The sequence below is a fragment of the Toxotes jaculatrix genome, chromosome 2 (genome assembly GCF_017976425.1).
Source record: "Toxotes jaculatrix isolate fToxJac2 chromosome 2, fToxJac2.pri, whole genome shotgun sequence".
NCBI lineage: Eukaryota > Metazoa > Chordata > Actinopteri > Toxotidae > Toxotes > Toxotes jaculatrix.
Window position 1 is genome coordinate 17613229 of NC_054395.1, and position 23624 is coordinate 17636852.

Below are 23624 nucleotides of genomic sequence, written 5' to 3' on the forward strand. Positions count from 1 at the left end.
TGTGTTGTCTTTGCTAACTGTCATCTGCTGTGTGCTCAACAGCTTTTTGGTCAACAGGCTCTAGAACAAAAAAAAAAAAAAAAAAAAAAAAAAAAAAAAGAAGAAGACACGTTCAGTCAGATATATACAAACAGCCTGTATCCAAACCTGTTTTAGAGTTAAAGGTTTTCTTTTACATTAGTGGCACAGGCATCTTGATTGTTGCTCCACAAACTGAAGAGCTTGTTGACCATTGTATTGTAACTGTAATAATGATGGCTATGGTGTTTTTTTGTACTGCTGCATTATTAGTGTCACAAAGTTGCCATAACTACATTCCCAAAGCCTTGAACGTCACTGTTTTGTATATCATTACTACCAGTTGAAGTGCAAGGTTATGGGAATGTGTTATTGAGTGTTTAGTCTGCATTGTTTATGCTATTAATTTGCTCATTTTAAATTTCTAATACACAGTTAACAAAGCTAAACTGCAGAAGTTACAGCAGATTTTTTATAATTGACTGAATTTTACTACAGTATACACTCAGTTGGCAGTTTATTAGGTACACCTAGCTAAAACAAATGCAATCTAATACAATGCAGTCCAGCAATAAATCCTCCTTTCATGAAGGTTTTAATGTTTAGTTTTTAATGAAATAGTTTTGGAGTGATGTTGAATCAGCTTTACAATCATTTTGGAGGATTTAGTTTGTGGTGCTGCTGAACCGCAGAGAAGTGTTTCTGTTTTTTTAGCTTACCCTCAATGATATAAATGGGGTGGACAAAATAATAGAAACATGCCAGCTGACTAGGTGTACCTAATGAACTGGCAGCTGAGTGTATGTCTAGTATATTCATGGCTTAAAAACACTCTTAGAACTGCAAAAGAAAAAAGAAGTTAAAGTAAGTAGAAGCAAATTTGCGGTTTGACCTCTGGGTCCTCTAACATGTGTGTCCCCCCCCCCCCACCCCCTTGTCTCTCACCCCTTTCTCCATGCCAACTCACAGATCTCCGAAACCAGCCTTTCCTGCGAGCTGACGCGTTGATCCGGAGCGGTTGGAAGAGACCCTAAACCACTTATTCATCACTTATACTCCCCTCCCCTTTATAACTTTCCTCCCTGTGTCCCGATGGTCCATCTCAACCCTGAGGCTGCAGAACACAAAGACTGAAAAGGGAGGACAAGACAGAGCCCTTGTTTTAGCTGGGTAATTTATTTATTTATGGAGGCCCTTAACAGCCACTTTTAAGTGAGCAGGCATCATTACAGAACCACAATGGGTTACTCCTTTCTCACTGTAAACAAAAGACTTACCCTGCTCTGTTGGCACTGAGAGCTAGACCGGTCGGAGGACGGCGACACACATACAGGTGAGGTGAGTTGAGGACTGGTGGACCACAAAGCAGGAGGAATGGTGCTTTCATGAAAAAGTGCCTGCCAACATGTGGATCTTATTCCCAAGATCGTTAATTTCCTCAGATTATGCAGTCGTAGCAGGACTTAGACTGGGAGGCAGCCAAGGGAAGATGCCAACACTGCTGCTGAGATGTTTGCCTCAAAGACACTCGCAAAACCTTCCTCCGAATAACAAAGAAGCTTCAACATTAGACATTTGGAGACTGTTGCTTGACATTAAGCCAAGTCAACACATTCAATCAAGACTCAATACTGACAGTGGTCTATTAGATTAAAATCGCATGTATCTCCGAGGAAAAAAACATCTATTCAACAGTACCGGATCTTTTGGACAAGCTAGCCAAACCAAACTTTCTTGAATGTCTCATGTTTTGCTTAAGAAGTGCCTTTTTTGTGTAAACAGTGTTATTTCTCATGAGTCAGCCATACTTAAGTTTATTTTACATCTTTCATTTGTTAAAGATTGTATTTTTTATTGCCTTGTACTTTGACATTAATCTTATGATAACAACAATATGCAAAAGTTGAAATTTCCAGTTTGAAAAGGCACACAACTAGAAGGTAAGGGGAATAATGATTTTAAGATTACCCTTTCCTTACCTCTCTAGTACATAAGTGTCTTAAAGCTTATCACATTTGACATGAATCATTATGTCTTTGTGCCTTGTCCAAGTAATTGTTAAAAAACATGAATGTTATACGCCCTGACAACACTTTCTGTCACATTTGAAGTGACATTTAGGAAGTGACAAATGTATGAAGAAGATTCCACATGGACTGCTGTAGAAGGGCTGAGATGATGTTAACCTGCTATAGATGAGGTGATGGATGAAGGATGTTTCCATTCTTATGAGGTCTTATGTTTGAAACTTTTTTTTATCTTCCATCTTGAAAGAGATGGGTTTCCTCCTAACAGCTGTTGAGACTTACAGACTGTTTTCTAATATGACATTGGCACAAAGGGAGCAATATGTCTTTACACTACTTAATTTGGCTTAGATTGTATGAGACACTATTCTTTAAGTGGACATTTACGTTAATGTACATTGAAATCAAGAAATTTACTTTTTAGAAGAAATGATCCATGATATTGTCTATTGACTGAAAGATGACACTTCCTTTTTAATAAATAAGATGAATTATGTAACTACAAGATTTAAGACTGTTTCTTACAATGCAGGAGTATTTAAACAAAGGCTGGTCTTTCTTTGATGAAGTAACATTCAAACAAGAGCTTACTACATGCTCATATTTTATTAGGGCCCGAGCACGAGATTCGTGCTTAATTTATTACAGCATGTGTGAAGCCTGTGGTTGATTTTATTATGTAAATGTTATATTTTAACGACAGGTGATAGCAGGGACCCTGTCATTCAAAACTAGGCTGCTACATTACTAACGATTAATGTTACTATAGGTGAAAAAATAGTACTATTGCAATAGTTAACTGTTCATCCCTGACCACCATGCAGTTCATGTAGGCTTTATGATGCAGTTACATGATGTCTTAAGTCTTGAACAGCAACATCCTGCTCCTCTCTACAAGAAACTATCAAAGAAACTATCAAAGACAGCTTCAGGACACACTTTATCTAACAATATGTCATGTTCTGCTGCCTGGGATCTCAATTAACACAGAAAAAGGTAAAGTAATATAACTTGGTAGTTAAACAGCCATTATTGCCCTACAGTTTTCTCTCAGACAGATGCTTTGCTGTCAGTTTCAGCAGCTTCTTCTCATGTGGCCTACACACACACACACACACACTCTCTCTAGCCATCCCCTCAACTTGCTTCCCTGCAATAAAACTAACTGAATTTGACTCCGTCTCTCACACACACAGTTCTTACTATTATCACTATTTCCCTATCAATGTTATCAACAACCTTGTTTCAAGTGATTAAACCGTTAAAAACACTAAATAACCTACAGCATCTCCACTTTAATTATCAATGTTTATCATAGGAACAGACAGCTGCTGCTAACGTATTGAGCCTCACAGTAACATTAGTAGTCGAAAGTTGTAGTTTCTCATGTAGTTTCCACACAAACACACTCTATTCTCTACCATAACACACATTCTCCCTATTACTACAGTCTGCTGAGTGTCTAGAGCCAGAGGCGGAGAAAGCGGACCGGTGGGCTAACGTTACGCTAAAAGCTAATCAGCCTTCACCTCAACATACTTCCCTGCAATAGAACTGGACTGAATTGAGTTCATTAGGTTTTCACTCTCTCACTCGCTCACACACACACTTTTACTATCATGGACTATTTCCATATCAATATTATCCGCAACCTTGTTTGCAGTGATTAAAAGACACGTCTGTAGGGACTGCGAGCGAGCATAGCTGCGGCTATGTTTAAATAAAGTTATTGGACTCACAGTAACGTTACTTGTAGTTCTCATCAGCCATGGGATTTTAAAAAAACGCAGATGCCGATATGCGTCAAAATGCCGAATATTGGCATATTGGAATTTGACGCCTTACGACCGTATGACCTTTTTTATGACATATTCAGGTCTTACAAAAATATGACTTTATTTGGCATTTTTTGACGCCTTACGGCCGTATGACGTTTTTTATGACATTTTGAGGTCTTACAAAAATGTGACTTTTTTTGGCATGCTTTGACGTCTTACGGCCGTATGATGTTTTTTATGAAATTTTGATGTCTTACAAAAATATGACTTTTTTTGGCATTTTTTGACGCCATACTATACTATGACATTTTTCATGACATTCTGAGGTCAAAATAAATTTTTGACTTTTTTTGTCCGATTTTGACGCCATACTATACTATGACATTTTGAGGTCAAAAGATTTTTTGACTTTTTTTGTCCGATTTTGACGCCATACTATACTATGACGTTTTTCATGACATTTTGAGGTCAAAAAAAATTTTGACTTTTTTGGTCCGATTTTGAGGCCATACTATACTATGACGTTTTTCATGACATTTTGAGGTCAAAATAAATTTTGACTTTTTTTGTCCGATTTTGACGCCATACTATACTATGACGTTTTTCATGACATTTTGAGGTCAAAAAAAATTTGGACTTTTTTTGTCCGATTTTGACGCCATACTATACTATGACGTTTTTAATGACATTTTGAGGTCAAAAAAAATTTGGACTTTTTTTGTCCGATTTTGACGCCATACTATACTATGACGTTTTTTAGGACATTTTGAGGTCAAAAAAAATTTTGACTTTTTTTGTCCGATTTTGACGCCATACTATACTATGACGTTTTTTAGGACATTTTGAGGTCAAAAAAATTTTTGACTTTTTTGGTCCGATTTTGACGCCATACTATACTATGACGTTTTTTCTGACATTTTGAGGTCAAAAAATTTTTTGACTTTTTTTGTCCGATTTTGACGCCATACTATACTATGACGTTTTTCATGACATTTTGAGGTCAAAAATTTTTTTGACTTTTTTTGTCCGATTTTGACGCCATACTATACTATGACGTTTTTCATGACATTTTGAGGTCAAAAAATAAATTTGACTTTTTTTGTCCGATTTTGACGCCATACTATACTATGACGTTTTTCATGACATTTTGAGGTCAAAAAAAAATTTGACTTTTTTGGTCCGATTTTGACGCCATACTATACTATGATGTTTTTCATGACATTTTGAGGTCAAAAAAAAATTTGACATTTTTTGTCCGATTTTGACGCCATACTATACTATGACGTTTTTTAGGACATTTTGAGGTCAAAAAAATGTTCGACTTTTTTGGTCCGATTTTGACGCCATACTATACTATGATGTTTTTCATGACATTTTGAGGTCAAAAAAAATTTTGACTTTTTTGGTCCGATTTTGACGCCATACTATACTATGACGTTTTTCATGACATTTTGAGGTCAAAAAAATTTTTGACTTTTTTTGTCCGATTTTGACACCATACTATACTATGACGTTTTTCATGACATTTTGAGGTCAAAAAAAATTTGGACTTTTTTTGTCCGATTTTGACGCCATACTATACTATGACGTTTTTTAGGACATTTTGAGGTCAAAAAATTTTTTGACTTTTTTGGTCCGATTTTGACGCCATACTATACTATGACGTTTTTTCTGACATTTTGAGGTCAAAAATTTTTTTGACTTTTTTGGCCCGTTTTTGACGCCATACTATACTATGACGTTTTTCATGACATTTTGAGGTCAAAAAGTTTTTTGACTTTTTTTGTCCGATTTTGACGCCATACTATACTATGACGTTTTTCATGACAGTTTGAGGTCAAAAAATTTTTTGACTTTTTTTGTCCGATTTTGACGCCATACTATACTATGACGTTTTTCATGACATTTTGAGGTCAAAAAAATTTTTGACTTTTTTGGTCCGATTTTGACACCATACTATACTATGACGTTTTTCATGACATTTTGAGGTCAAAAAAAAATTTGACTTTTTTTGTCCGATTTTGACGCCATACTATACTATGACGTTTTTTCTGACATTTTGAGGTCAAAAAATTTTTTGACTTTTTTGGTCCGATTTTGACGCCATACTATACTATGACGTTTTTCATGACATTTTGAGGTCAAAAAAATTTTCGACTTTTTTGGTCCGATTTTGACGCCATACTATACTATGACGTTTTTCATGACATTTTGAGGTCAAAAAAAATTTGGACTTTTTTGGTCCGATTTTGACGCCATACTATACTATGACGTTTTTTAGGAAATTTTGAGGTCAAAAAAAAATTTGACTTTTTTTGTCCGATTTTGACGCCATACTATACTATGACGTTTTTCATGACATTTTGAGGTCAAAAAAATTTTTTGACTTTTTTGGTCCGATTTTGACGCCATACTATACTATGACGTTTTTCATGACATTTTGAGGTCAAAAAAAATTTTGACTTTTTTTGTCCGATTTTGACGCCATACTATACTATGACGTTTTTCATGACATTTTGAGGTCAAAAAAAATTTTGACTTTTTTTGTCCGATTTTGAGGCCATACTATACTATGACGTTTTTTAGGAAATTTTGAGGTCAAAAAAAATTTTGACTTTTTTTGTCCGATTTTGACGCCATACTATACTATGACGTTTTTCATGACATTTTGAGGTCAAAAAAATTTTTGACTTTTTTTGTCCGATTTTGACGCCATACTATACTATGACGTTTTTCATGACATTTTGAGGTCAAAAAAAAATTTGACTTTTTTGGTCCGATTTTGACGCCATACTATACTATGATGTTTTTCATGACATTTTGAGGTCAAAAAAATTTTGACTTTTTTTGTCCGATTTTGACGCCATACTATACTATGACGTTTTTCATGACAGTTTGAGGTCAAAAATTTTTTTGGACTTTTTTGGAGTTTTTTGACGCCATACTATACTATGACGTTTTTCATGACATTTTGAGGTCAAAAAAATTTTTGACTTTTTTTGTCCGATTTTGACGCCATACTATACTATGACGCTTTTCATGACATTTTGAGGTCAAAAAAAAATTTGACTTTTTTGGTCCGATTTTGACGCCATACTATACTATGATGTTTTTCATGACATTTTGAGGTCAAAAAAAAATTTGACATTTTTTGTCCGATTTTGACGCCATACTATACTATGACGTTTTTCATGACATTTTGAGGTCAAAAAAAAATTTGACTTTTTTGGTCCGATTTTGACGCCATACTATACTATGACGTTTTTCATGACATTTTGAGGTCAAAAAATTTTTTGACTTTTTTGGTCCGATTTTGACGCCATACTATACTATGACGTTTTTCATGACATTTTGAGGTCAAAAAAATTTTTGACTTTTTTGGTCCGATTTTGACGCCATACTATACTATGACGTTTTTCATGACATTTTGAGGTCAAAAAAAATTTGGACTTTTTTTGTCCGATTTTGACGCCATACTATACTATGACGTTTTTCATGACATTTTGAGGTCAAAAAAAATTTGGACTTTTTTGGTCCGATTTTGACGCCATACTATACTATGATGTTTTTCATGACATTTTGAGGTCAAAAAAAATTTTGACTTTTTTGGTCCGATTTTGACGCCATACTATACTATGATGTTTTTCATGACATTTTGAGGTCAAAAAAAAATTTGACATTTTTTGTCCGATTTTGACGCCATACTATACTATGACGTTTTTCATGACATTTTGAGGTCAAAAAAATTTTTGACTTTTTTTGTCCGATTTTGACGCCATACTATACTATGACGTTTTTCATGACATTTTGAGGTCAAAAAATTTTTCGACTTTTTTGGTCCGATTTTGACGCCATACTATACTATGACGTTTTTCATGACATTTTGAGGTCAAAAAAAATTTTTGACTTCGTTTGTCCGATTTTGAGGCCATACTATACTATGACGTTTTTTAGGAAATTTTGAGGTCAAAAAAAAATTTGACTTTTTTTGTCCGATTTTGACGCCATACTATACTATGACGTTTTTCATGACATTTTGAGGTCAAAAAAATTTTGACTTTTTTTGTCCGATTTTGACGCCATACTATACTATGACGTTTTTCATGACAGTTTGAGGTCAAAAATTTTTTTGGACTTTTTTGGAGTTTTTTGACGCCATACTATACTATGACGTTTTTCATGACATTTTGAGGTCAAAAAAATTTTTGACTTTTTTTGTCCGATTTTGACGCCATACTATACTATGACGCTTTTCATGACATTTTGAGGTCAAAAAAAAATTTGACTTTTTTGGTCCGATTTTGACGCCATACTATACTATGATGTTTTTCATGACATTTTGAGGTCAAAAAAAAATTTGACATTTTTTGTCCGATTTTGACGCCATACTATACTATGACGTTTTTCATGACATTTTGAGGTCAAAAAAAATTTGGACTTTTTTTGTCCGATTTTGTCGCCATACTATACTATGACGTTTTTCATGACATTTTGAGGTCAAAAAAAAATTTGACTTTTTTTGTCCGATTTTGACGCCATACTATACTATGACGTTTTTCATGACATTTTGAGGTCAAAAAATTTTTGACTTTTTTTGTCCGATTTTGACGCCATACTATACTATGACGTTTTTCATGACATTTTGAGGTCAAAAAAAATTTTGACTTTTTTGGTCCGATTTTGACGCCATACTATACTATGACGTTTTTTAGGAAATTTTGAGGTCAAAAAAAAATTTGACTTTTTTTGTCCGATTTTGACGCCATACTATACTATGACGTTTTTCATGACATTTTGAGGTCAAAAAAATTTTTGACTTTTTTGGTCCGATTTTGACGCCATACTATACTATGACGTTTTTCATGACATTTTGAGGTCAAAAAAAATTTTGACTTTTTTTGTCCGATTTTGACGCCATACTATACTATGACGTTTTTCATGACATTTTGAGGTCAAAAAATTTTTTTGACTTTTTTGGTCCGATTTTGACGCCATACTATACTATGACGTTTTTCATGACATTTTGAGGTCAAAAAAAAATTTGACTTTTTTTGTCCGATTTTGACGCCATACTATACTATGACGTTTTTCATGACATTTTGAGGTCAAAAAAAATTTTGACTTTTTTTGTCCGATTTTGAGGCCATACTATACTATGACGTTTTTTAGGAAATTTTGAGGTCAAAAAAAATTTTGACTTTTTTTGTCCGATTTTGACGCCATACTATACTATGACGTTTTTCATGACATTTTGAGGTCAAAAAAATTTTTGACTTTTTTTGTCCGATTTTGACGCCATACTATACTATGACGTTTTTCATGACATTTTGAGGTCAAAAAAAAATTTGACTTTTTTGGTCCGATTTTGACGCCATACTATACTATGATGTTTCTCATGACATTTTGAGGTCAAAAAAATTTTGACTTTTTTTGTCCGATTTTGACGCCATACTATACTATGACGTTTTTCATGACAGTTTGAGGTCAAAAATTTTTTTGGACTTTTTTGGAGTTTTTTGACGCCATACTATACTATGACGTTTTTCATGACATTTTGAGGTCAAAAAAATTTTTGACTTTTTTTGTCCGATTTTGACGCCATACTATACTATGACGCTTTTCATGACATTTTGAGGTCAAAAAAAAATTTGACATTTTTTGGTCCGATTTTGACGCCATACTATACTATGACGTTTTTCATGACATTTTGAGGTCAAAAAAAATTTGGACTTTTTTTGTCCGATTTTGTCGCCATACTATACTATGACGTTTTTCATGACATTTTGAGGTCAAAAAAATTTTTGACTTTTTTTGTCCGATTTTGACGCCATACTATACTATGACGTTTTTCATGACATTTTGAGGTCAAAAAAAATTTGGACTTTTTTTGTCCGATTTTGACGCCATACTATACTATGACGTTTTTCATGACATTTTGAGGTCAAAAAAATTTTTTGACTTTTTTGGTCCGATTTTGACGCCATACTATACTATGACGTTTTTCATGACATTTTGAGGTCAAAAAAAAATTTTGACTTTTTTTGTCCGATTTTGACGCCATACTATACTATGACGTTTTTCATGACATTTTGAGGTCAAAAAAAATTTTGACTTTTTTTGTCCGATTTTGAGGCCATACTATACTATGACGTTTTTTAGGAAATTTTGAGGTCAAAAAAAATTTTGACTTTTTTTGTCCGATTTTGACGCCATACTATACTATGACGTTTTTCATGACATTTTGAGGTCAAAAAAATTTTTGACTTTTTTTGTCCGATTTTGACGCCATACTATACTATGACGTTTTTCATGACATTTTGAGGTCAAAAAAAAATTTGACTTTTTTTGTCCGATTTTGACGCCATACTATACTATGACGTTTTTCATGACATTTTGAGGTCAAAAAAAATTTTGACTTTTTTTGTCCGATTTTGAGGCCATACTATACTATGACGTTTTTTAGGAAATTTTGAGGTCAAAAAAAATTTTGACTTTTTTTGTCCGATTTTGACGCCATACTATACTATGACGTTTTTCATGACATTTTGAGGTCAAAAAAATTTTTGACTTTTTTTGTCCGATTTTGACGCCATACTATACTATGACGTTTTTCATGACATTTTGAGGTCAAAAAAAAATTTGACTTTTTTGGTCCGATTTTGACGCCATACTATACTATGATGTTTTTCATGACATTTTGAGGTCAAAAAAAAATTTGACATTTTTTGTCCGATTTTGACGCCATACTATACTATGACGTTTTTCATGACATTTTGAGGTCAAAAAAATTTTTGACTTTTTTTGTCCGATTTTGACGCCATACTATACTATGACGTTTTTCATGACATTTTGAGGTCAAAAAATTTTTCGACTTTTTTGGTCCGATTTTGACGCCATACTATACTATGACGTTTTTCATGACATTTTGAGGTCAAAAAAAATTTTTGACTTCGTTTGTCCGATTTTGAGGCCATACTATACTATGACGTTTTTTAGGAAATTTTGAGGTCAAAAAAAATTTTGACTTTTTTGGTCCGATTTTGACGCCATACTATACTATGACGTTTTTCATGACATTTTGAGGTCAAAAAAATTTTGACTTTTTTTGTCCGATTTTGACGCCATACTATACTATGACGTTTTTCATGACAGTTTGAGGTCAAAATTTTTTTTGGACTTTTTTGGAGTTTTTTGACGCCATACTATACTATGACGTTTTTCATGACATTTTGAGGTCAAAAAAATTTTTGACTTTTTTTGTCCGATTTTGACGCCATACTATACTATGACGCTTTTCATGACATTTTGAGGTCAAAAAAAAATTTGACATTTTTTGTCCGATTTTGACGCCATACTATACTATGACGTTTTTCATGACATTTTGAGGTCAAAAAAAATTTGGACTTTTTTTGTCCGATTTTGTCGCCATACTATACTATGACGTTTTTCATGACATTTTGAGGTCAAAAAAATTTTTGACTTTTTTTGTCCGATTTTGACGCCATACTATACTATGACGTTTTTCATGACATTTTGAGGTCAAAAAAAATTTGGACTTTTTTTGTCCGATTTTGACGCCATACTATACTATGACGTTTTTTAGGAAATTTTGAGGTCAAAAAAAATTTTGACTTTTTTTGTCCGATTTTGACGCCATACTATACTATGACGTTTTTCATGACATTTTGAGGTCAAAAAAATTTTTGACTTTTTTTGTCCGATTTTGACGCCATACTATACTATGACGTTTTTCATGACATTTTGAGGTCAAAAAAAAATTTGACTTTTTTTGTCCGATTTTGACGCCATACTATACTATGACGTTTTTCATGACATTTTGAGGTCAAAAAAAATTTTGACTTTTTTTGTCCGATTTTGAGGCCATACTATACTATGACGTTTTTTAGGAAATTTTGAGGTCAAAAAAAATTTTGACTTTTTTTGTCCGATTTTGACGCCATACTATACTATGACGTTTTTCATGACATTTTGAGGTCAAAAAAATTTTTGACTTTTTTTGTCCGATTTTGACGCCATACTATACTATGACGTTTTTCATGACATTTTGAGGTCAAAAAAAAATTTGACTTTTTTGGTCCGATTTTGACGCCATACTATACTATGACGTTTTTCATGACATTTTGAGGTCAAAAAAAATTTGGACTTTTTTTGTCCGATTTTGACGCCATACTATACTATGACGTTTTTCATGACATTTTGAGGTCAAAAAAAATTTGGACTTTTTTGGTCCGATTTTGACGCCATACTATACTATGATGTTTTTCATGACATTTTGAGGTCAAAAAAAATTTTGACTTTTTTGGTCCGATTTTGACGCCATACTATACTATGATGTTTTTCATGACATTTTGAGGTCAAAAAAAAATTTGACATTTTTTGTCCGATTTTGACGCCATACTATACTATGACGTTTTTCATGACATTTTGAGGTCAAAAAAATTTTTGACTTTTTTTGTCCGATTTTGACGCCATACTATACTATGACGTTTTTCATGACATTTTGAGGTCAAAAAATTTTTCGACTTTTTTGGTCCGATTTTGACGCCATACTATACTATGACGTTTTTCATGACATTTTGAGGTCAAAAAAAATTTTTGACTTCGTTTGTCCGATTTTGAGGCCATACTATACTATGACGTTTTTTAGGAAATTTTGAGGTCAAAAAAAAATTTGACTTTTTTTGTCCGATTTTGACGCCATACTATACTATGACGTTTTTCATGACATTTTGAGGTCAAAAAAATTTGGACTTTTTTTGTCCGATTTTGACGCCATACTATACTATGACGTTTTTCATGACAGTTTGAGGTCAAAAATTTTTTTGGACTTTTTTGGAGTTTTTTGACGCCATACTATACTATGACGTTTTTCATGACATTTTGAGGTCAAAAAAATTTTTGACTTTTTTTGTCCGATTTTGACGCCATACTATACTATGACGCTTTTCATGACATTTTGAGGTCAAAAAATTTTTCGACTTTTTTGGTCCGATTTTGACGCCATACTATACTATGACGTTTTTCATGACATTTTGAGGTCAAAAAAAATTTTTGACTTCGTTTGTCCGATTTTGAGGCCATACTATACTATGACGTTTTTTAGGAAATTTTGAGGTCAAAAAAAATTTTGACTTTTTTGGTCCGATTTTGACGCCATACTATACTATGACGTTTTTCATGACATTTTGAGGTCAAAAAAATTTTGACTTTTTTTGTCCGATTTTGACGCCATACTATACTATGACGTTTTTCATGACAGTTTGAGGTCAAAAATTTTTTTGGACTTTTTTGGAGTTTTTTGACGCCATACTATACTATGACGTTTTTCATGACATTTTGAGGTCAAAAAAATTTTTGACTTTTTTTGTCCGATTTTGACGCCATACTATACTATGACGCTTTTCATGACATTTTGAGGTAAAAAAAAAATTTGACTTTTTTGGTCCGATTTTGACGCCATACTATACTATGATGTTTTTCATGACATTTTGAGGTCAAAAAAAAATTTGACATTTTTTGTCCGATTTTGACGCCATACTATACTATGACGTTTTTCATGACATTTTGAGGTCAAAAAAAATTTGGACTTTTTTTGTCCGATTTTGTCGCCATACTATACTATGACGTTTTTCATGACATTTTGAGGTCAAAAAAATTTTTGACTTTTTTTGTCCGATTTTGACGCCATACTATACTATGACGTTTTTCATGACATTTTGAGGTCAAAAAAAATTTGGACTTTTTTTGTCCGATTTTGACGCCATACTATACTATGACGTTTTTCATGACATTTTGAGGTCAAAAAAATTTTTTGACTTTTTTGGTCCGATTTTGACGCCATACTATACTATGACGTTTTTCATGACATTTTGAGGTCAAAAAAAAATTTTGACTTTTTTTGTCCGATTTTGACGCCATACTATACTATGACGTTTTTCATGACATTTTGAGGTCAAAAAAAATTTTGACTTTTTTTGTCCGATTTTGAGGCCATACTATACTATGACGTTTTTTAGGAAATTTTGAGGTCAAAAAAAATTTTGACTTTTTTTGTCCGATTTTGACGCCATACTATACTATGACGTTTTTCATGACATTTTGAGGTCAAAAAAATTTTTGACTTTTTTTGTCCGATTTTGACGCCATACTATACTATGACGTTTTTCATGACATTTTGAGGTCAAAAAAAAATTTGACTTTTTTTGTCCGATTTTGACGCCATACTATACTATGACGTTTTTCATGACATTTTGAGGTCAAAAAAAATTTTGACTTTTTTTGTCCGATTTTGAGGCCATACTATACTATGACGTTTTTTAGGAAATTTTGAGGTCAAAAAAAATTTTGACTTTTTTTGTCCGATTTTGACGCCATACTATACTATGACGTTTTTCATGACATTTTGAGGTCAAAAAAATTTTTGACTTTTTTTGTCCGATTTTGACGCCATACTATACTATGACGTTTTTCATGACATTTTGAGGTCAAAAAAAAATTTGACTTTTTTGGTCCGATTTTGACGCCATACTATACTATGATGTTTTTCATGACATTTTGAGGTCAAAAAAAAATTTGACATTTTTTGTCCGATTTTGACGCCATACTATACTATGACGTTTTTCATGACATTTTGAGGTCAAAAAAATTTTTGACTTTTTTTGTCCGATTTTGACGCCATACTATACTATGACGTTTTTCATGACATTTTGAGGTCAAAAAATTTTTCGACTTTTTTGGTCCGATTTTGACGCCATACTATACTATGACGTTTTTCATGACATTTTGAGGTCAAAAAAAATTTTTGACTTCGTTTGTCCGATTTTGAGGCCATACTATACTATGACGTTTTTTAGGAAATTTTGAGGTCAAAAAAAATTTTGACTTTTTTGGTCCGATTTTGACGCCATACTATACTATGACGTTTTTCATGACATTTTGAGGTCAAAAAAATTTTGACTTTTTTTGTCCGATTTTGACGCCATACTATACTATGACGTTTTTCATGACAGTTTGAGGTCAAAATTTTTTTTGGACTTTTTTGGAGTTTTTTGACGCCATACTATACTATGACGTTTTTCATGACATTTTGAGGTCAAAAAAATTTTTGACTTTTTTTGTCCGATTTTGACGCCATACTATACTATGACGCTTTTCATGACATTTTGAGGTCAAAAAAAAATTTGACATTTTTTGTCCGATTTTGACGCCATACTATACTATGACGTTTTTCATGACATTTTGAGGTCAAAAAAAATTTGGACTTTTTTTGTCCGATTTTGTCGCCATACTATACTATGACGTTTTTCATGACATTTTGAGGTCAAAAAAATTTTTGACTTTTTTTGTCCGATTTTGACGCCATACTATACTATGACGTTTTTCATGACATTTTGAGGTCAAAAAAAATTTGGACTTTTTTTGTCCGATTTTGACGCCATACTATACTATGACGTTTTTTAGGAAATTTTGAGGTCAAAAAAAATTTTGACTTTTTTTGTCCGATTTTGACGCCATACTATACTATGACGTTTTTCATGACATTTTGAGGTCAAAAAAATTTTTGACTTTTTTTGTCCGATTTTGACGCCATACTATACTATGACGTTTTTCATGACATTTTGAGGTCAAAAAAAAATTTGACTTTTTTTGTCCGATTTTGACGCCATACTATACTATGACGTTTTTCATGACATTTTGAGGTCAAAAAAAATTTTGACTTTTTTTGTCCGATTTTGAGGCCATACTATACTATGACGTTTTTTAGGAAATTTTGAGGTCAAAAAAAATTTTGACTTTTTTTGTCCGATTTTGACGCCATACTATACTATGACGTTTTTCATGACATTTTGAGGTCAAAAAAATTTTTGACTTTTTTTGTCCGATTTTGACGCCATACTATACTATGACGTTTTTCATGACATTTTGAGGTCAAAAAAAAATTTGACTTTTTTGGTCCGATTTTGACGCCATACTATACTATGACGTTTTTCATGACATTTTGAGGTCAAAAAAAATTTGGACTTTTTTTGTCCGATTTTGACGCCATACTATACTATGACGTTTTTCATGACATTTTGAGGTCAAAAAAAATTTGGACTTTTTTGGTCCGATTTTGACGCCATACTATACTATGATGTTTTTCATGACATTTTGAGGTCAAAAAAAATTTTGACTTTTTTGGTCCGATTTTGACGCCATACTATACTATGATGTTTTTCATGACATTTTGAGGTCAAAAAAAAATTTGACATTTTTTGTCCGATTTTGACGCCATACTATACTATGACGTTTTTCATGACATTTTGAGGTCAAAAAAATTTTTGACTTTTTTTGTCCGATTTTGACGCCATACTATACTATGACGTTTTTCATGACATTTTGAGGTCAAAAAATTTTTCGACTTTTTTGGTCCGATTTTGACGCCATACTATACTATGACGTTTTTCATGACATTTTGAGGTCAAAAAAAATTTTTGACTTCGTTTGTCCGATTTTGAGGCCATACTATACTATGACGTTTTTTAGGAAATTTTGAGGTCAAAAAAAAATTTGACTTTTTTTGTCCGATTTTGACGCCATACTATACTATGACGTTTTTCATGACATTTTGAGGTCAAAAAAATTTGGACTTTTTTTGTCCGATTTTGACGCCATACTATACTATGACGTTTTTCATGACAGTTTGAGGTCAAAAATTTTTTTGGACTTTTTTGGAGTTTTTTGACGCCATACTATACTATGACGTTTTTCATGACATTTTGAGGTCAAAAAAATTTTTGACTTTTTTTGTCCGATTTTGACGCCATACTATACTATGACGTTTTTCATGACATTTTGAGGTCAAAAAATTTTTCGACTTTTTTGGTCCGATTTTGACGCCATACTATACTATGACGTTTTTCATGACATTTTGAGGTCAAAAAAAATTTTTGACTTCGTTTGTCCGATTTTGAGGCCATACTATACTATGACGTTTTTTAGGAAATTTTGAGGTCAAAAAAAAATTTGACTTTTTTTGTCCGATTTTGACGCCATACTATACTATGACGTTTTTCATGACATTTTGAGGTCAAAAAAATTTTGACTTTTTTTGTCCGATTTTGACGCCATACTATACTATGACGTTTTTCATGACAGTTTGAGGTCAAAAATTTTTTTGGACTTTTTTGGAGTTTTTTGACGCCATACTATACTATGACGTTTTTCATGACATTTTGAGGTCAAAAAAATTTTTGACTTTTTTTGTCCGATTTTGACGCCATACTATACTATGACGCTTTTCATGACATTTTGAGGTCAAAAAAAAATTTGACTTTTTTGGTCCGATTTTGACGCCATACTATACTATGATGTTTTTCATGACATTTTGAGGTCAAAAAAAAATTTGACATTTTTTGTCCGATTTTGACGCCATACTATACTATGACGTTTTTCATGACATTTTGAGGTCAAAAAAAATTTGGACTTTTTTTGTCCGATTTTGTCGCCATACTATACTATGACGTTTTTCATGACATTTTGAGGTCAAAAAAAAATTTGACTTTTTTTGTCCGATTTTGACGCCATACTATACTATGACGTTTTTCATGACATTTTGAGGTCAAAAAAATTTTTGACTTTTTTTGTCCGATTTTGACGCCATACTATACTATGACGTTTTTCATGACATTTTGAGGTCAAAAAAAATTTTGACTTTTTTGGTCCGATTTTGACGCCATACTATACTATGACGTTTTTTAGGAAATTTTGAGGTCAAAAAAAAATTTGACTTTTTTTGTCCGATTTTGACGCCATACTATACTATGACGTTTTTCATGACATTTTGAGGTCAAAAAAATTTTTGACTTTTTTGGTCCGATTTTGACGCCATACTATACTATGACGTTTTTCATGACATTTTGAGGTCAAAAAAAATTTTGACTTTTTTTGTCCGATTTTGACGCCATACTATACTATGACGTTTTTCATGACATTTTGAGGTCAAAAAATTTTTTTGACTTTTTTGGTCCGATTTTGACGCCATACTATACTATGACGTTTTTCATGACATTTTGAGGTCAAAAAAAAATTTGACTTTTTTTGTCCGATTTTGACGCCATACTATACTATGACGTTTTTCATGACATTTTGAGGTCAAAAAAAATTTTGACTTTTTTTGTCCGATTTTGAGGCCATACTATACTATGACGTTTTTTAGGAAATTTTGAGGTCAAAAAAAATTTTGACTTTTTTTGTCCGATTTTGACGCCATACTATACTATGACGTTTTTCATGACATTTTGAGGTCAAAAAAATTTTTGACTTTTTTTGTCCGATTTTGACGCCATACTATACTATGACGTTTTTCATGACATTTTGAGGTCAAAAAAAAATTTGACTTTTTTGGTCCGATTTTGACGCCATACTATACTATGATGTTTCTCATGACATTTTGAGGTCAAAAAAATTTTGACTTTTTTTGTCCGATTTTGACGCCATACTATACTATGACGTTTTTCATGACAGTTTGAGGTCAAAAATTTTTTTGGACTTTTTTGGAGTTTTTTGACGCCATACTATACTATGACGTTTTTCATGACATTTTGAGGTCAAAAAATTTTTTGACTTTTTTTGTCCGATTTTGACGCCATACTATACTATGACGCTTTTCATGACATTTTGAGGTCAAAAAAAAATTTGACTTTTTTGGTCCGATTTTGACGCCATACTATACTATGATGTTTTTCATGACATTTTGAGGTCAAAAAAAAATTTGACATTTTTTGTCCGATTTTGACGCCATACTATACTATGACGTTTTTCATGACATTTTGAGGTCAAAAAAAAATTTGACTTTTTTGGTCCGATTTTGACGCCATACTATACTATGACGTTTTTCATGACATTTTGAGGTCAAAAAATTTTTTGACTTTTTTGGTCCGATTTTGACGCCATACTATACTATGACGTTTTTCATGACATTTTGAGGTCAAAAAAATTTTTGACTTTTTTGGTCCGATTTTGACGCCATACTATACTATGACGTTTTTCATGACATTTTGAGGTCAAAAAAATTTTTGACTTTTTTGGTCCGATTTTGACGCCATACTATACTATGACGTTTTTCATGACATTTTGAGGTCAAAAAAAATTTGGACTTTTTTTGTCCGATTTTGACGCCATACTATACTATGACGTTTTTCATGACATTTTGAGGTCAAAAAAAATTTGGACTTTTTTGGTCCGATTTTGACGCCATACTATACTATGACGTTTTTCATGACATTTTGAGGTCAAAAAAAATTTTGACTTTTTTGGTCCGATTTTGACGCCATACTATACTATGACGTTTTTCATGACATTTTGAGGTCAAAAAAAAATTTGACATTTTTTGTCCGATTTTGACGCCATACTATACTATGACGTTTTTCATGACATTTTGAGGTCAAAAAAATTTTTGACTTTTTTTGTCCGATTTTGACGCCATACTATACTATGACGTTTTTCATGACATTTTGAGGTCAAAAAATTTTTCGACTTTTTTGGTCCGATTTTGACGCCATACTATACTATGACGTTTTTCATGACATTTTGAGGTCAAAAAAATTTTTGACTTTTTTTGTCCGATTTTGACGCCATACTATACTATGACGTTTTTCATGACATTTTGAGGTCAAAAAAAATTTGGACTTTTTTTGTCCGATTTTGACGCCATACTATACTATGACGTTTTTCATGACATTTTGAGGTCAAAAAAAATTTTGACTTTTTTTGTCCGATTTTGACGCCATACTATACTATGACGTTTTTTAGGAAATTTTGAGGTCAAAAAAAATTTTTTGACTTTTTTTGTCCGATTTTGACGCCACATTATACTATGACGTTTTTCATGACATTTTGAGGTAAAAAAAAATTTGGACTTTTTTTGTCCGATTTTGACGCCATACTATACTATGACGTTTTTCATGACATTTTGAGGTCAAAAAAAATTTTGACTTTTTTTGTCCGATTTTGACGCCATACTATACTATGACGTTTTTCATGACATTTTGAGGTCAAAAAAAAATTTCGACTTTTTTGGTCCGATTTTGACGCCATACTATACTATGACGTTTTTCATGACATTTTGAGGTCAAAAAATTTTTCGACTTTTTTGGTCCGATTTTGACGCCATACTATACTATGACGTTTTTCATGACATTTTGAGGTCAAAAAAAATTTTTGACTTCGTTTGTCCGATTTTGAGGCCATACTATACTATGACGTTTTTTAGGAAATTTTGAGGTCAAAAAAAATTTTGACTTTTTTGGTCCGATTTTGACGCCATACTATACTATGACGTTTTTCATGACATTTTGAGGTCAAAAAAATTTTGACTTTTTTTGTCCGATTTTGACGCCATACTATACTATGACGTTTTTCATGACATTTTGAGGTCAAAAAAATTTTTGACTTTTTTTGTCCGATTTTGACGCCATACTATACTATGACGTTTTTCATGACATTTTGAGGTCAAAAAAAATTTTGACTTTTTTGGTCCGATTTTGACGCCATACTATACTATGACGTTTTTCATGACATTTTGAGGTCAAAAAAAAATTTGACATTTTTTGTCCGATTTTGACGCCATACTATACTATGACGTTTTTCATGACATTTTGAGGTCAAAAAAAAATTTGACTTTTTTGGTCCGATTTTGACGCCATACTATACTATGACGTTTTTCATGACATTTTGAGGTCAAAAAATTTTTTGACTTTTTTGGTCCGATTTTGACGCCATACTATACTATGACGTTTTTCATGACATTTTGAGGTCAAAAAATTTTTTGACTTTTTTGGTCCGATTTTGACGCCATACTATACTATGACGTTTTTCATGACATTTTGAGGTCAAAAAAATTTTTGACTTTTTTTGTCCGATTTTGACGCCATACTATACTATGACGTTTTTCATGACATTTTGAGGTCAAAAAAAATTTGGACTTTTTTTGTCCGATTTTGACGCCATACTATACTATGACGTTTTTCATGACATTTTGAGGTCAAAAAAAATTTGGACTTTTTTGGTCCGATTTTGACGCCATACTATACTATGATGTTTTTCATGACATTTTGAGGTCAAAAAAAATTTTGACTTTTTTTGTCCGATTTTGACGCCATACTATACTATGACGTTTTTTAGGAAATTTTGAGGTCAAAAAATTTTTTGACTTTTTTTGTCCGATTTTGACGCCACATTATACTATGACGTTTTTCATGACATTTTGAGGTCAAAAAAAATTTGGACTTTTTTGGTCCGATTTTGACGCCATACTATACTATGACGTTTTTCATGACATTTTGAGGTCAAAAAATTTTTCGACTTTTTTGGTCCGATTTTGACGCCATACTATACTATGACGTTTTTCATGACATTTTGAGGTCAAAAAAAATTTTTGACTTTTTTGGTCCGATTTTGACGCCATACTATACTATGACGTTTTTCATGACATTTTGAGGTCAAAAAAATTTTTGACTTTTTTGGTCCGATTTTGACGCCATACTATACTATGACGTTTTTCATGACATTTTGAGGTCAAAAAATTTTTTGACTTTTTTGGTCCGATTTTGACGCCATACTATACTATGACGTTTTTCATGACATTTTGAGGTCAAAAAAATTTTTGACTTTTTTTGTCCGATTTTGACGCCACATTATACTATGACGTTTTTCATGACATTTTGAGGTCAAAAAAAATTTGGACTTTTTTTGTCCGATTTTGACGCCATACTATACTATGACGTTTTTCATGACATTTTGAGGTCAAAAAAAATTTTGACTTTTTTTGTCCGATTTTGACGCCATACTATACTATGACGTTTTTCATGACATTTTGAGGTCAAAAAAAAATTTCGACTTTTTTGGTCCGATTTTGACGCCATACTATACTATGACGTTTTTCATGACATTTTGAGGTCAAAAAATTTTTCGACTTTTTTGGTCCGATTTTGACGCCATACTATACTATGACGTTTTTCATGACATTTTGAGGTCAAAAAAAATTTTTGACTTCGTTTGTCCGATTTTGAGGCCATACTATACTATGACGTTTTTTAGGAAATTTTGAGGTCAAAAAAATTTTTGACTTTTTTGGTCCGATTTTGACGCCATACTATACTATGACGTTTTTCATGACATTTTGAGGTCAAAAAAATTTTGACTTTTTTTGTCCGATTTTGACGCCATACTATACTATGACGTTTTTCATGACAGTTTGAGGTCAAAAAAATTTTTTTGGACTTTTTTGGAGTTTTTTGACGCCATACTATACTATGACGTTTTTCATGACATTTTGAGGTCAAAAAAATTTTTGACTTTTTTTGTCCGATTTTGACGCCATACTATACTATGACGTTTTTCATGACATTTTGAGGTCAAAAAAAATTTGGACTTTTTTTGTCCGATTTTGTCGCCATACTATACTATGACGTTTTTCATGACATTTTGAGGTCAAAAAAAATTTTGACTTTTTTGGTCCGATTTTGACGCCATACTATACTATGACGTTTTTCATGACATTTTGAGGTCAAAAAAAATTTGGACTTTTTTTGTCCGATTTTGACGCCATACTATACTATGACGTTTTTCATGACATTTTGAGGTCAAAAAAAATTTGGACTTTTTTGGTCCGATTTTGACGCCATACTATACTATGATGTTTTTCATGACATTTTGAGGTCAAAAAAAATTTTGACTTTTTTGGTCCGATTTTGACGCCATACTATACTATGATGTTTTTCATGACATTTTGAGGTCAAAAAAAAATTTGACATTTTTTGTCCGATTTTGACGCCATACTATACTATGACGTTTTTCATGACATTTTGAGGTCAAAAAAATTTTTGACTTTTTTTGTCCGATTTTGACGCCATACTATACTATGACGTTTTTCATGACATTTTGAGGTCAAAAAATTTTTCGACTTTTTTGGTCCGATTTTGACGCCATACTATACTATGACGTTTTTCATGACATTTTGAGGTCAAAAAAAATTTTTGACTTCGTTTGTCCGATTTTGAGGCCATACTATACTATGACGTTTTTTAGGAAATTTTGAGGTCAAAAAAAAATTTGACTTTTTTTGTCCGATTTTGACGCCATACTATACTATGACGTTTTTCATGACATTTTGAGGTCAAAAAAATTTTGACTTTTTTTGTCCGATTTTGACGCCATACTATACTATGACGTTTTTCATGACAGTTTGAGGTCAAAAATTTTTTTGGACTTTTTTGGAGTTTTTTGACGCCATACTATACTATGACGTTTTTCATGACATTTTGAGGTCAAAAAAATTTTTGACTTTTTTTGTCCGATTTTGACGCCATACTATACTATGACGCTTTTCATGACATTTTGAGGTCAAAAAAAAATTTGACTTTTTTGGTCCGATTTTGACGCCATACTATACTATGATGTTTTTCATGACATTTTGAGGTCAAAAAAAAATTTGACATTTTTGGTCCGATTTTGACGCCATACTATACTATGACGTTTTTCATGACATTTTGAGGTCAAAAAAAATTTGGACTTTTTTTGTCCGATTTTGTCGCCATACTATACTATGACGTTTTTCATGACATTTTGAGGTCAAAAAAAAATTTGACTTTTTTTGTCCGATTTTGACGCCATACTATACTATGACGTTTTTCATGACATTTTGAGGTCAAAAAAATTTTTGACTTTTTTTGTCCGATTTTGACGCCATACTATACTATGACGTTTTTCATGACATTTTGAGGTCAAAAAAAATTTTGAC

The 23624-nt window shown here is 32.1% G+C and overlaps 1 protein-coding gene across 5 annotated transcripts in view; it reads left to right on the forward strand.

The window, feature by feature from the left end:
* fmnl3 (formin-like 3) overlaps positions 1-2573 on the forward strand; it is a 31213-nt gene extending 28640 nt beyond the window's left edge. For 4 of the 5 annotated variants that reach the window (XM_041049330.1, XM_041049321.1, XM_041049349.1 and 1 more), the window contains one exon: positions 988-2573. Coding sequence is in view for 1 of the 5 variants with exons in the window: in XM_041049340.1 (XP_040905274.1) it covers positions 988-1052 (65 nt within the window). In the remaining 4 variants the exon portion in view is untranslated. The remainder of the gene's footprint in view (positions 1-987) is intronic. The other variant, XM_041049340.1, reaches the window with a different exon arrangement.
* The last annotated feature ends 21051 nt before the right edge of the window (positions 2574-23624 follow it).